This window comes from Pongo pygmaeus, chromosome 2 (genome assembly GCF_028885625.2).
Source record: "Pongo pygmaeus isolate AG05252 chromosome 2, NHGRI_mPonPyg2-v2.0_pri, whole genome shotgun sequence".
Classification (NCBI taxonomy): domain Eukaryota; kingdom Metazoa; phylum Chordata; class Mammalia; order Primates; family Hominidae; genus Pongo; species Pongo pygmaeus.
The window spans coordinates 40,687,800-40,703,907 of NC_085930.1; the positions used below are offsets into that span (position 1 = coordinate 40,687,800).

The window sequence follows — 16,108 nt, forward strand, 5'->3', positions numbered from 1 at the left end:
AGAGCCTGTTGGTCTCTGTACTGAGTCTGATCTATCCACACAATAAAGAAAAACGATTCTACCCAGAGGCCCTAGGATGAGCTGTAGGAAACTAGTCCAGCCAAGCCCTTCAGCGAAGGTTTTTCCGGGAGAATGTATTTAATACTTTTCCAGAGACATAAAAATAATACAAGAATATTTAATTTTACTCGGCTGGGCGCGGTGGCTTACACCTGTAATCCCAGCACTTTGGGAGGCCCAGGCAGGTGGATCACCTGAGGTGAGGAGTTCGAGACCAGCCTGGCCAACATGGTTAAACCCTCTCTCTACTAAAAATGTAAAAATCAGCCAGGCGTGGTAGCAGGCGCCTGTAATCCCAGCTACTCGGGAGGCTGAGGCAGAAGAATCGCTTGAACCTGGGAGGCAGAGGTTGCAGTGAGCTGAGATCCTGCTATTGCACTCCAGCCTGGGGGACAAGAGTGAGACTGTCTCAAAAAAAAAAAAAATTAATTTTACTATAGTGTTTTTGAAAAAACTAAAAAAAATTTTTTCGGTATAACTTCAAGGATAATTTCTTTTAGGCAATTAATAAATGTCCCATCTTCTATCATCATCAACTTAAAGCAGAAAGGTTCCGTAATTTTCTGACAACTTTCCTTGAGCAGAAATGAGAAAAACTGATTTTTGTGGATGCTTTCAAACATATTCCCGCACAGGATCCATGGTAATCTTTTCTGTTCCATGGAGTAATAGTTGTTAGCAGACAATTCCCACTGATAGCTAGGCATATAGCTAAAGACAGGAAGAGACATGGGCTCTACTGAATCCATGATAATCAAATTTAAAAACCTAAGATATGTACCTAACCAATTCAATTGTGAGAAGTGAATACTTGATAGTATTGCAATAAAGAAAGGTTTACTCGGGTTACCAAATATATACAACTTGCACAAGTGATACTTATAAACATCACATTCCAAAAACATTTGGTTGAGCTGTGGATGGAAACTCCCCAGAGAATAAGGAGCATTCCTAGAATGAGCTGCCCGGGAGGCAGGGGCTGGAGGCAGCCGCCACAGGGCTCTTATTCCATGTGGTGGGGCCGCTAGGCCTACAACTGCTGGAGGAGGAGGCTGCAATGGTAGGGAGAGCAAAGGTTCCAGTTGTTCCCAGTTAGCATGCCAGAGACATATTTCCCCACAGAATCTGTGACATATATGATGACTGGTAGAGACACAGGGGTCCACTCTGCCCACAGTGCAGCTTAACTACAACACCCTCTACAAACAGTATTTTTAATAAAAATGAGTAAAACTTAGCTCCACGAAAGACATATTCCATGCTTTGTTATTTTAATTATTATTATAATTTTTTGAGACAGGGTCTGGCTCTGTCTCCCAGGCTGGAGTGCAGTGATGTGATCATGGCTTCCTGCAGCCTCTATCCAGGGCTCAAGCAATCCTTCCACCTCAGCCTCTCAAGTAACTGAGACTACAGGTGCCCACCAGCACCTCCAGCTATTTTTTGTATTTTTTGTAGAGACAAGGTTTTGCCATATTGCCCAGGCTGGTCTCAAATTCCTGGCCTCAAGCAATCCACCCACCTCAGCCTCCCTAAGTGCTGGGATTACAGGCGTGAGGCAGTGTCCGGCTTGTGTTATAAACAATACGTTTAAATTTTTCAAATAATCCATTTGTTTAGAAAGTCAAACCACTTACAGGCTGTTAGTTTAATCTTGAAGAATTTCTTAGGCAACCCAGAGAAAATTAGGAAGCAACATTATAGTTTTGTTTTTTATTAAGGGAGGCCTATGATCAGATAAGATTATTTTCACTAGAGGCTTCCAGAAAGCCTGTCCATTAAGTGAGCAATGGTAGCAGTCTTGCAGTCTGGATTCAAAACTGACATAAGATTGCCGTCTTTAGACTTACAAATCACTTCTCTCCAAACTGGACTTCTTACCAAGCATTTCTCATCATCCAGATTTGGAAAATATGCCTAGTCTTTCACAACTGGCTATCATCAGAGCTGAAAAGTTGCTGCCTGCTATTCAAGTGATTAAATAAATACTTGCTAAGTACATAGAGTTCTAATCATTAAGTCCATTATTCTATATAGTCATAGATACATAAAATAACCAGGCCAAGTATCCATAACCTAGGGGTAAATACTTCATTTCCCTCTGATTTGGTGAATGGGTACTTAGTATGAAGCTTACAAAAAATAAAGATTAATTCTAACACCAAACACTGCCAATTGTGCTTAAATCTCTGAGCCACTGGTAAACCCATGTCTTACCTGCATAGTGTTACCATATCCATTATTTTCTAAAGCTATCAAAGCTAAGGCCTTGAGGTTGAAAGGTGCTGCACCAAAATGAAATTCAGTTGCGTTTGGAAGCCTACCCCTCCGTGGGAGTTCAATCAGGTTGAGTACAGTTCTGTGCTGCACAGAGCAGCTTTCAGTGCAGGAGGCAGGCCATTAAATGCTTTCTGAAATCCATTAGTTACCCCTGCTGAGAGTGAAAAGTTCTCATAAGTGCATAAAATTTAAATTGCCTATGAGGTAAGGAACGAGACGGTATTTTGCTGCCAAATATTATTTTCCGTTCAAATGGTCTACGATCACACATATAATGCAGAATCATAGAGTACAGACCTGAAGGAATGAAGCGTTGACTAGGAATACTGTGCCCCAAATCAAATGACATCTCATCATCTGGAAAGATCCCCAGAGTTTGCTTCAGGTGAACTTCCCCACTGCCTGGCACCTCCAGCCAGGTACATGTGCTCAGATGGAGCCCAGCACCTCCACTCCAGTCTAGACTCAGGACTCAGGCACGCCTGATCAGAGCGCCAGAGACGCTTGGCCTCAGTGACTGAAGGAGGCATGGCACGTGACCCAGTCAGAGCACTGAGGTGAGGTGCAACCCAGGGTGAACAGGACTATTAAGAGGGAGACATGCGCTCTTTTTCACCCCTCTACTCTCCCTGAACCCGGAAGAAAATGGGTTTGGGATTGCAGCTGGCCATCTGCCATCACAGGAACCTGGGAGGGTAAAGCTGCACGAAGGACAGTAAAGCTGAGAGCTGGCAAGACATTGTGTCCTTATCACCCTTTTTGGAGGCCCAGGATCCAGCTGTGTGTCTGAATTTTCAGGTTATATTAGCCAATAGATCCCATTTTTCTTAGATTTAAGTTTTCTTTCACTTGTAATCAATAGTCCTAACTGATAATTAAAATGGAGAACCACACATTTCAATCTTGAAGAGACTTATCTCATTCTACAGGCAGAGACGGACACTGAGATCCAGGGAAGTAGCTTTCCCAGGTCCTCTGCTAGCTGGTAGTGTAGCCAGGACTAGCACCCAGGTCTCCTGCTTTCTCATGTGATGTTTTCACTGCACCATGGAGAAAATTAAAAAATAATTATGAAACACATTGGACTGGTTTAAAACTTTTAATTAAAATTCTGCTCTAATTAAAAGCTTATTGGGTATTATACTCAAAAAATTCATAATTAATATTTTAAATCATTCTTTACATTGTTACCTAGAATATAAGCAACTTAAAAATACATTAATAAATTAAATTTTTCAGAAATGTGCCTGTGGTCTGCTGTAGCAGCAATAGAAATAGCCCAACAAAATAGCTTAAAATGTTTTATTAAGTATATATAATATTACAGGGTAATATTTACAAAGTTATGTTTTTTTTAAATAAAAAAGTACCTTGGCAAAGATTGCAGATATTCAAAGCTTCAAACAGTGATAAATTGATTTAATACATACAAAAAAAAAAACCTTTAACGGTAACACAGCTGTAAAACAACTTTGGTCTTCAAATCACTGCAAAAAAATGGCTACTGACAAATAGCACACCTTTAATTGCTATGCAAAAAAGCTCCAAGAGAGGATCTTGCACATAGCAACGCTGGAGTTCTCTTTATTTAGAATGGTTAATAGATATTTATACGATGTGGGATCTAATTCTCAACAATGGCTTTTTGTAAATAATGCTCCATTTAATAAAAACAAAATGTTTTCTTCTCTCACCGGCCATGATAACAACACTTTTAAGATTGAAGATGTTGTCTTACAGAGGAGCTTAGTACAAATGCTTTCCTTTTTTCAAAGAGAGAAATTTATGAGAAAGCTGGTCTTCAATGATCATAATTAAGAACTGTCAAAGCTAAAGGCAGAAAAACTTCCTGGTCACTCACTGCTCATCTCTTCAAAGTTACCTGGATTATCCCTATTAGTCACTGAAAATGACCTAACAAAGGACCCCAGCAGGTGATGGCAGTTAGTAATTTTAAAATATGACACAAGTAAAACTGTTTATAAAAAAATCCCTCAACCAAATAAAATACAATAAAAGATAAACGGTTGCCCGACAATCATTTCTCCAGTTTCCAACAACAGGTAAATTAAGGAGTATGTGTTTCCATACATACACCACAGATCCCCCTTTTTGAATACCCATTTTAAGACAAGAGAAACCTAGAAGGTTGATTACAGCTTAATTTTTATTACTGAGATGGAGTAGTAAACTTATCGTGTTTTGAGCTTTGTTAGTGCAAATAACAATTTGGTGGTCACTTACTAAATTGACTATAGCATCCTGAAAAAAGAAATATTTCCAATTACGGGATAGCCCTGTTATTTTAATTCTGACATTCTTAGGGATTTAAACAGAATGGACCTGGAGTTTCCAGGAGAAAAATAATCACCTTTGAAGGTTTTTAGAGCATGTGAAATTTGTCAAAAAAAAAAAATAAAGAAAACTCTCAAGCTCACCCTAATAAAAAGTGGTAAATCTAAATACAGCCAACTCTCAATCATTTAACTTATGTACCTAGCTTCTGATGTATGCAAAACACTGCAGGAAGAGAGAACGGAAGAAAGAAAAGCTCTAGCTATAGAAGGAATTTTAAAATCAAGGGAGAAGAGCAAGACCAAAAAACTAATAGAACTAAGCAGAGATGCAAAAAGTACTATAGGAATGGTAAGTTAAGAGATAAAAGAGCAGCTACACAGATGAAGAGGAACTGCAAAGGAGAATGTTTTGAAGAAGACAAATAGAATTTGGCAAAAGTAGCTGGAAAGGTTGTTGCAGAAAAGGACAAATGGTGTCACTGTGAGAACAGACAATAAATAAAACTGAATGGAAGAGTCAACAGCAGAAACTGGGATCAGGGAGTAAAAAGCATATTATGGGACAAAACAGATACATGATGTGCAAAACACTGTCCGCAATTTAAATGTGATGTGATGGAATTTGGGAGCCATTACAAATCTGATTTAAAGAGAAGGAACTGGCCCAACGATGCCCAAGCAGGAGGACTCCTGCTTCTGTGGTCCCTTATCCAGAGAAGCTGACAATCCGTGAGAGCAAGAGTTGGTTTCATCTGGCATTTCCCCCACTACCTCTGGTGGCATTGTCTAGGGCAGTGAATGCCTCAAAAGGCAGGCAGCATTAAAGAGAACACAATGGATGGATGAGATCCAAGAGTGAACCCCAAATAAATGAGAGTTTACTACATATTAAAAGGTACAACTTTAGTTTATAAAAAATTTTACTATAAAGATTTACATACCTTTCCTAATAGGAGCTTGGATCTTTTTCAAGTCCATCTGCTTTTCCCTCCTTTCATCAAAACTGATTTTTAAAGTAACAAACTAGGTTAGCAAAATGTAAATATTTTCAGAAGGAAAAAGTGCTGCAGGAGCCATCAGATTTGTATAAAGGAATACAGCTCCCTCTATATATGTTATTATTTTGGACAGCTACACAATCAAGGAAGAATATACGTGTGTGTATATATATACGTATATATAGATATACGTATATATTTGTGTATACATATTTTTTTTTTCAAGAAGAGCTGTCTTGCTAGTATGTTCAGTTTTCTGAGAGGCCTCGGCAGGTCATAAATTTAGGTTTGCCATGGGCAAACTACTTGGTCCCAACATGAAATATGACAATTAATTTGGCATAAAAGAGGCACACGGGAACATCTGATGGACTAAGAAATAACTATTATTAATGCAACTACAAATATGAATATCTTATTACACAACAGGAAGAATTATGTATTTTTACAGGGTATTGGTGAGCAGTCAAAAAGCGTGGCGAATTACCTAGAAGTTTTAAAAGTTTTAAGTGATCAAATATTTGCATCAAATATAATTTCACCCAATAAAGAACTTTGTATTTAAATGTTTTTACTAAAAGCACAAAATTAACCTTTGCTCTCCTGTAGGTACCCCACCTTTGTCCATACAGAAGATGCATGTGCCTATCTCATACGTATGCACATACAAACACACATCCACAAACAGGTAAAAAACGAGTGCTAAAAGTCTAAAAGTACTCCAGGCGATCACAACTGTCAGAACGTTAATTTTCTTCTAACCAGGATAGGAAATGTGGGTTTTGTTTACTTTTCAATCATAGGGGAAGGGGAGTACGAGGCAGGACTACAGGAGGAAGGTGATGAATGTTTATCATGCAACATAGATACAACAGTAATAAACCCCCATTCAAGGGCTGGCCTGTTGGCCTGATGGTGACACACATTTTGTTGCCATGCAGGAGACTCATAGTTCAAATTTCAATCTTGCTTTTTCATGCCCCAGATCAGAAAAGAAGTGAAGAAACACTGTAGATTTTTGCCTTCAAATCAGAGGAAGGGAATACATATGTTACAACCATAGCTATTTTTGCTGAAAAGTGTGAACACAGTGCTCTGAGAACAAGTCTGGCTCCTTCCTGCAACTGGTGCTACCGTGTCACTAGACCATGTTCAAAGAGGAGAAAAGGTGCTACATCTTGTACAGCAGAAGCAAGTAACAGGAGGACAAGACAGGGTTTCAACGGGTTATGTGAATAAAAGGAAAACATATCCATCAATAAAAGTACCCTAAATCTGGGAAGGACCTGTTACACTGTTTGTTGAAGGGGGAATGTGGGAATGGCAACCCCCAAGAATGAGGACCACTATCTCCATCAATATCACATCATACGGAGATCATACAAGATGCTCCCAACCAAATTCCTGCTTGTACTTAATTTATTATTCCCTTGGCCCAGAAGTGGCAGACACATCTCAGCTAATGCCATACTGCCATAACTGCCCAAAGCTGCTGTGAACCTGAGTTGGCAAAGGTTTGATGGAAGCCACTGGTTTTCATAGATATCTCTGGGTAATCACCAGGGCAGTGCTAAGTAGTTATCACCCTGAACCAATTTAAATGGGTTACCTAGAGGCCAGAGGCCCTAGGACCTGAAAGGCATCATTCTTGGAAATTGTCCATTCTACTATTGCCCCTAATTGATTAAAAATAACAAAAAACTGGATCTCAATTGGGCAAACAACATAGATCATAATTATTTTATTAACTAAATTACAGCTGCTTTGAATAAAAACTTAACTAACAATCACATAAGGGTCTCATAGGTGACAACCAGTTACTTTTCTTGTTTCTTCTCCCCAACAGTGAATCATCAAGGCCATGGTGCTTAAACACAAGTGTATTCCTTTCATGTCTTACTACTCTCCAAATCGGAGTCCATCACTTCACTTCAGTTACTCTGGAAAATTGAAAAATGAACATATAATCACTATTCGTGTCTATTTTCTATCCATTAAAAAGTTGATGCATTAAAAAAAAGTTTCAGATATACAGTATCTAAAAATTAAGAAAATAGATCTGCAAAGGTCAGAGACAGAAACCAGGCAAATCATTAGCCTTTTTAATTTCAGTAAGAAAAAGGCCAATGCCAAATGAAAGTAAAAAATCAACAGAGTCTGATAATCTCTGTTTGCTGGGTTGGCTGAGGAAAAGCCAAGAGTTGTTGATTTTTCAAAGCAAAAGATGTTGATCTTAGAATAATATTCTATAATATTCACTTTGGATCTCCACCATTCATTTAATGTAAGTAAAATAAACATCTGATCAGCTGTAGATGAAAAAGAAAAATGGTACTGACTCTGATCCCTAGGAAGCACCCTGAACCTCATTCATTGACAAGGCAGACATACTGTGAGCAATAAGCAGTTGTCAGTGGGAAGTACCCACCAGACAGACATTTTAAAAACAAATTCTGATCAGCTGAATATTAGCAAAATTAAGAGAATCTTGAAGATTATCGTAGATTTCATCACAAATATTCAAGGCAAAACTGTTTTACAATATTTCCTGATGCAGTAGTTTAAAAAAGTCACATCTTAAGAGAAATTAACAAAGGAAGAGGCACTCAAGATTCTTAGATTGCTTTCCTGAAAATGGAGAAAAGTTTAGTTTCTTCATACAACTACAGAACAATGACAACACCAAGGAAAAGGAAAGGACATAGAAATTAAAAAAAATATAGGACATCAGAATGTAAACATGAACAAACCATGCCACAATTCCTGGAACAAACCATGCCATGCCACAGTTACTGGAACAAACCATGGCCATAATTCCTGGTACCGGTTATTTTATGTTTTGTTACGTCTTTTAATTTATTCCTGTGAACTATAGTCTTTTTTAGGAGGGTAATGGCTAATATAACAAAACATGCTTTTAAAGGCTGTGACACAAACATACAAAAGTAGGATCATTCTGTGACTCCATGTTGAATACACGTTGTTTTAAACTTTGTTCACCAGTGCATGATTGGAGTGTTTTTAATCTTATGCAAATATTAATGGCACTTGGGGGAATATAGCTTCCTGAGTTAAATGCTGCACTTTGCTACAGAAGAGGGAAGGTAAGGTCACAGACTTTAAAACAGTAAAACATAAAACCAACTATTTACATGACCGAGGAGTGACTATAAATATCAAAGGTAAGAAGACATTTTTGATAAGATAAAAACATAAACATAGTTATTAAATGCCAACAAAACTGAGGAATCATAATATGTTAAGGTAAAACCAAAATAAATGCTTGTAGCACTCAATATCTCAAACCTATGTATCTTTAAGAACAAATATATGTCTTTGAAATATTCTATAAAGATTAGAAGTTATTAGCCCAGAGTTCTTCAAAAAAAAAAAATAGAAGCAAAAAGCTGAGGACAAAACATCTCTCTCTCTCTCTCAACCTCTATCTTTAATCATCTCCCAAAAGGTTAGAACCAAGCTCCTGATTGGAAAAGCAGAGATGTTAAGTCCCCATGGGTTAAATGCAACTAAATCACCAACACAAGCATAAAAGAAACTCCGTCAAAATGATAAAGATTTGTGACAGATTATTTATGTGCCTTATAAAAGGCAATTTAAAGTTACAGTCACCAGACACGGAATCTGAAAAACGTTTTACAAAAAGTGGTAATTTCTCTTTGCTGGGAGCCATATGACTGGAGTCTGATTCGTGACACCCTACAGTTTTTACAGTAGTAGTTTTGCAATTTTTAGAAAAGTAGATTTAAGTTGTATACATCAAGAAATGTGAACCTTTATCATCTGACAGTGTCCCTTTTACTAAAAAAGAGCCACATTTTCAAGAAGCTTTTTTGTTTTCCAATGTCCATGTTTTAACTGACCTATAATTATTAAGTGCATTTTATACTTACCATCATTCATCATTCCTTTTGATTCTTTGAATGCTAGGATTAGTAACAAGCCAAGCAGGCAGTTAGTGAGGTTCCACAATTGGAAATCATTTCTAAATAAACAAATATGCAATGATATGCTAACTAGTCTACAACTCTACAGCCAAATTAATTGTAAAGCTATCATTTTATTATGTAGCCTTTCTGTGGATCATACCCACAGCATTCACAAAGGAAACAGACTTAGTTGGGAAATCAGATCTAGGTTTACAAAGAAAGAAAATGAGACGTTTTGGTCTCACTCTGTGGCAACAGCCTGTATCTTTCCAAAATGTGTACATCAGAAATTGGAAGTAATTGGGATCCTTCTCTACTAGGGGGTGCCATGCTTCGTCTCAACCAGTACCAAAAGGCAACGATCCCCTTGCCCAAATATCACTTGGTTAAGGTAAGCAGCTACTTAGACACAGAATAGTGCATTTTTCCCAGTGGTGAGAATATTATAAAAGTAATATTCATAATTCTTTTTTTTTTTTTTGAGACGGAGTCTCGCTCTGTCACCAGGCTGGAGTGCAGTGGCATGATCTCAACTCACTGCAACCTCTGCCTTCCGGGTTCAAGCAATCCTCCTATCTCAGCCTCCCAAGTAGCTGGGACTGCAGGTACACACCACCACGCCCAGCTAATTTTTGTATTTTCAGTAGAGGCAGGGTTTCAACATGGCCAGGATGGTCTCGATCTCTTGACCTCGTGATCCACCCGCCTCGGCCTCCCAAGGTGCTGGGATTGCAGGTGTGAGCCACCACGCCCAGCCCATAATTCTTGATGAATAATCAAGAGTGGAGATGCCAAGGAAAGAGAAAACGAGGAAAATAACCTAGATTCTTCCTAAGGCATAGACGGGGCATTCTAACTGTTTTGCGGGCCAGTTCAAATTATGATCTGGTAAGGGATTAAGAGTGAAATAACCACATACCATTAAGGGGTTCCTCTACAGCTTTCTGAAAAATATTTAAAATATATTTAAATAAAAATATAATTTATATCATGTCATTTTATAGTAAAACTTATATATGCTAATATTTAAATTATGTAGTAAGCAGTAAATACTACAGTAAAAAAAAAAAACAAAACAAAACAACGAAATAAGGCTGTAAATGTTAAAGCAAAGCTTGCCAAGTCTGGTTAATAGTTTAATAATAACTGCATTATTCTCTTAATATTATTTTTCTAAACAGAATTTCCCACTTCACCACTCTCAGCTCAAGAAATTCTAACTTCTAAAAATATGAAAGTGCAAGCATAAATAGCAACAACAGAATAAATAATACAGTGAAGAGGTGGAAGCAAAACAGAATCATCTTTAAGTATAGCAAATTGAACTCAGTAACCAGGAAAGAAAATATGTTAGGATTTACAGGTCCAGTTAAGTTGCTGGCCTCTTGTGACCAACATAGCTATGGCACCAATCTTTCTAGAATATACCCCTGTGGTAGACACACATACCCGCCCCACCTGCCCTTTAGGCACACTGAGGCTTGTCAGACTTAGAAGCATATGTGACCTCTACCTCCGGCCACAGACAGAAGACTCTCTTTGGCATTCCAGATACATCTATCAGCACTCCGTTATAGGAAGCTAAGTACAATATAATCCTTTCCAGAGCTTATCTCCACAAAATAGCTCTTGGGCCTGTCACTGTGATAAGTCTATGTTTATAAATATGCCTTTCTCTTCATTTGTGCCCTCCTAAAATTACTCCTTTCTTGGAATTTTCTCAGATGGCTTAATAAGGTATCTAAGGTACAATGAAACCTTAAGCACAGTTTTAAGGGAAAAAATGTTTATAAAACATTTGTATGGGAGAGGATCAAATCATAACTCCGAATAGATGTTTTCAGCAATATTTACATTTATTTTACAGATTATAATTTTTAATGATGTCAACTTAGTATAGATTTCTCCTCATTTTTAAGCCTGAAATTGTCATTCTGTGTATGCACATCCAATGAATCCAACAGGTGAGGTGATATATTGGAATCAGCTTCCTTCTGATTGCAGAGATAATATAGCCATTATTCCTACTTTCCAGTTCTGGGTGCGAGAAGTCAGTACAATCTTAAGAAATCATATATTCCATCCCGTTGATACTAAAATGACCAAACACAGGTTTTAAAATAGAACTGGACCCATTCATGCAAAGGTCATGCAATGACTTCAACGTTCTCTTAATCTGACGTGAGACTAAACAGATAGCAAAATATCTCAATTACCAATTTCCTCAGTCTAATCCCTCAAATGATCATTCACAATTCATTTAATAAACTTTAACTTACCCTAGGAGGTTGTATAGTCTTCTGATTGGAAGCTGATATAAATAACAAATAAGAATATAAATTTAATAAATGAAATAAACTAAGGCATTTGGTAATGTTTAATTTTAAGATAAAATGTTCAGGGCTAAAACTAAAGGTGCCAGAGATGTTAATGAAAGAGTTCCAGCTCTGACAGTCTATTCAAACAAGCTGAATATTCTTGATTATATACATTGATTTGAAAAATGAAGCAAATAACCCACCTACATCAAATAGTAAACACATTCTCTCATTTGTTCATGCCATCTTTCCCCCAAATCAGCCACTTGTTACACTGGCTGGTGGGAAAATGCTGTCACCAACATACCCCACCATGGGTGCTCCATCTTCCCTCCTCTATCTACCCAGAATGTAGACAGAATGTGCCAGAATTTGTCCCCACTACTCCATCTCCCTTAGCTCACTGCTCCTGTGTCTTACAGCTCTTTCTCCACACCACTCCCTGGGTCTTTCCAGTTTCAAAGCTCCAAAGAGCTAACAAACTAAAGAAAATATGCAGATAGCTCTGAGTATTCCTCTATCTATTTCTTCTTAGCTTTTTGAGTTGCCTTTTTCACTGCTTCCAAATGGATTCATTAATGAAGCTGAAGGAATACAGGACATGAGCAAAGTGACGAAAGGGAAAAGAATACCCTAGTTGGGTAGGGAAGAAGAGATAGCTTCCTTATTAAAAAACAAATGAGAAGGCCGGCCATGGTGGCTCACGCCTGTAATCCCAGCACTTTGGGAGGCCAAGGCAAATAGATTGCTTGAGTTCAGGCATTCAAGACCAGCATGGGCAACATGATGAAACCCCGTCTCTACCAAAAATACAAAAATTAGCTGGCGTGGTGGTGCATGCCTGTAGTCCCAGCTACGTGGGAGGCTGAGGTGGGAGGATCTCCCTCGGCCTAGGAGGCAGAGGCTGCAGTGAGCTGGGGTCATGCCACTGCACTCCAGCCTGGGTGACAGAGCGAGACTCCATCTCAAAAAATAAAAAAACCCAAAAAACCAAATAAATACAGAATAAGAATCCTACAGATGGAAAAGCGTTGAACAGAAACATGCCATGAACCACTCAGCAGGAGGGGGATCCTACTGAACAGAGAGGCCCATTCCACTGGGACCTGGGCTGGATGACAGCACTGGATTTTCTCATCAGCAGATGGAGGCACGCCTCCAGGACTGCTCTGTGCTCCTTAACTATTTATTTACCACCACTGCACACTCGCACTCTGTCAAGCTTCCGAAGCTGGCAGGGAAAAGGGTGGGTCCTGACCCAAGGAAAGCCAATCTGTGAGCCAGCCAAAAGCTGATGAGTCTTTCTCAAACAGGAAAAATGGCAACAGACTGGACTGACAAGTTTCTCCCTGCCACTGGACTCTAAGAAGAAACAGAAAAAAACCCAGAAAGTTGGTGACGGGAAGGGAAAGTGAAAAAGAAACAGAAAGAGACAGGACGAGCTCAAAGCTGTAGGTAAGAAAAGCTGTCTGTGAGAAGGCATGAATAGGATAAAAAACAGGGGCATAAAGAAGAGAGTGAGCTAGCTGGCTAATAGGCAAAGAATCAAAGACAGAGGAACTCAGGAACTATAACTGACAGGGGCATCACCTTACTCTTGCTGCTGAGAGGGCAACACGATGCTTCAGTTCTTTGATATGGAACAGATCCTTCCAATTCCTAGACTACATACTGTCCCACCCCTGTGAGGCCCAGTTATGTATCTGAGCTTATAGGAGTCCAGTTTCTGTTAGTGCCATGGGCGGCTTTAAATAGGCCTCCCTTACTGTGGAGGAACCTGGGGGAGTGATTTGGTCCTTGTATCCAAACAAGAAGCCAACCTCTTTTTAAAGTAGAACAGGGTAAAATGAGTTGGGATGCACTACATTTAGCAGCCTCCCCAATAAACCAAGCACAAATACAAAGCTTTATTTGGGAACATCAAGATAGTTACATGTATATACAACTGACTTCAATGAAACCATGCCTTATATCTATGTTCTACAAAGAAAAAGAGAACTAAGCAGCTATCTAAATTTCTGATGGTAATATGAAAGGTCAGAGATAAGGCTTTAAAGTTACATTTTTGAGCTCATAAATTTATTTATCAGAATAAACACTGCCAGGTGTAGTGGCACATGCCGGTAGTCCCAGCTACTTGGGAGGCTGAGGTGGGAGCATTGCTTGAGCCCAGGAGCTCGAGGCCAGCCTGGTCAACATAATGAGACCCTGTCTCTAAAAACAAAACAAAACAAAATAGAATATTGCTAACTGCCAAATAACTCCTTTTCTTCCCTAATAATGTATAAAGAATAGTTTCTAGTTCTAAATCTCAGATCCAAGGGATGTCGCATTTGGCTGGCCCATTCTGAAAAAAGAGATTTATGAAGAATGGTACTTCAAAGGGACATCAGTCAGTTGTGATCCCTCTAAATATTATAAAACCAGTGTACAAGTTAATGTCACCTGAGTTAATTCTCTCCAATATGGATATAACCCATGTGACAAAAGAATTATTACGATTTCTGCTGCTACCATGAGCCTAAGACATTGACAGCCATATATATATATTTTTTAACCACAAGCCTTAAGCATTCCATATGAGCTTACTTGCAATGCTTCTTGATTTGTTCTTCTCTCCCTGAAACATCTGACTCCATGCCATAAATATATTTCCAGGGTTTAAATTTTTCAGAAACATTTTTTCTATTGATACCAAATTTACCTCTCCTTAAATTGAACAAGAAAATATCTGAATTTATATCTATACCTAGATATAAATTCTACGTATATATTCTGCATCTGCATCATTCTAAAATATCTGGGATGTTGTGGTAAATATGGGTCTTACTGCTACCAGATTGATTTGTATCAAAACACTATATGCCCTTATATTGAACTAACTGGTAATGGCTTTAAAAATGAGAAAGTACTGAGCCTTATAATTATATAAATGTTATCTACAAACAACAAGCCCAACTTTAGTGAGTTTGGTTAGTTTCTTGTAATCTTTTCTATGCTTTCACATTAAGTTACTGTGCCCAGTCCTTTTTCTCATCTTATAAACTTAAAATGCTTCCAATAAAAGAAAAAAAATACAACACAGTTTAAAAAGTTTAAAAATAGAAAGTGAAAGTCACTTTCACAGAAAGTTGTAGAAAGTGAAAGGCCTACTCTTTAAAATAGCAAATTAAGGCTACAAATTTAAAGTTGGAAATAATAAAAATTATAAAAGTTAAAAATCTCATAGCGACATTAACTTCTTGAAGAGAAAGCTTGGATTTTTAACTATCTGAGGATTTTATTGCATTTAAATCAAAACACAATCATTAGGCTTTTCTAAAACAGAACACGTGCAATGAGTAAAAATTATTTTGGAGACACTTAAAATTTTAACTTCCTACTATAAACGCTCAAATTTGCAACCTTAATGTTACACAGATTCAGATTTACACAGTCAGATTATATAAGCAAACCATATTAATGTTCCTCCTAGTCTACCACGTTATCTAAAGAGCAACTTTCCTGTACCTTGTCTCTTCTTGCCTTTCAACTGACCGTAGGTGTCCCTCTGAACCCTGGCATCAGACAAGTTGATTTAAAAAGTTAATTTAGGATACTATCAATAAAATTAGGACACTATCAATAAAATTGCACTAAATTTTAAACATATAGCATAAATTTTAGCATATAGTATACTTATATGCTAACCTATGACAAAGAAAAAATAATTTGGGGTACTTGTCAAGATTTAAGTCATTTTAATTTTAATGTCAGAAGAGTGACAGGTACAGTACAGTGGTTTCACAGGCTTGAAGGAATGTAAGTGATGGAGAAGGCAGGAGAGTGAGGTTAAGGAGGTGGCAGACAGACAATGCTTAGTTCCACTTGAGGCATTGTCCCCAGACCTGCTGGCAACTGTACTGAAGATCATTCTATGCTAGATATGGAAGGCATGGGGTGGCATGGGAGTAAAAGGGAGGACAACCCAGATAGTGAGGAAAAAATAAGAGCGTGCTGCCCATCAGCCAAAGGTATCTAATACTAGTTCACCAGAGTTGTATGGATACTGCAAATCACACACTATTCTCAGGCATTTGCGGGGAGCAACAAAACCAGGAGTGTCATCTTCCAGAACCAGATATATGGTGATTGGAAGATGTAACAAAAATAGAATATGCACCAACATTCAAGATGTTCACTGTAGCTACCACATGAATTCCATTCTG

At 38.1% G+C, this 16,108-nt stretch overlaps 1 protein-coding gene across 8 annotated transcripts in view; it reads right to left on the bottom strand.

The window, feature by feature from the left end:
• Window positions 1–3,628: 3,628 nt before the first annotated feature.
• CD47 (CD47 molecule) overlaps window positions 3,629–16,108 on the bottom strand; it is a 47,421-nt gene continuing 34,941 nt past the window's right edge. The window contains exons 8-11 of one of the 8 annotated variants that reach the window (XR_008501500.2): window positions 15,411–15,457; window positions 11,862–11,893; window positions 10,502–10,526; window positions 3,629–7,575 (exon numbers count right to left, since the gene is read on the bottom strand). Coding sequence is in view for 5 of the 8 variants with exons in the window: in XM_063661582.1 (XP_063517652.1) it covers window positions 9,455–9,579; window positions 10,502–10,526; window positions 11,862–11,893 (182 nt within the window). In the remaining 3 variants the exon portion in view is untranslated. Of the gene's footprint in view, window positions 9,580–10,501; window positions 10,527–11,861; window positions 11,894–15,410; window positions 15,458–16,108 lie in introns of all 8 variants that reach the window. The other 7 variants (XM_054480905.2, XR_010125668.1, XR_008501499.2 and 4 more) reach the window with 7 other exon arrangements.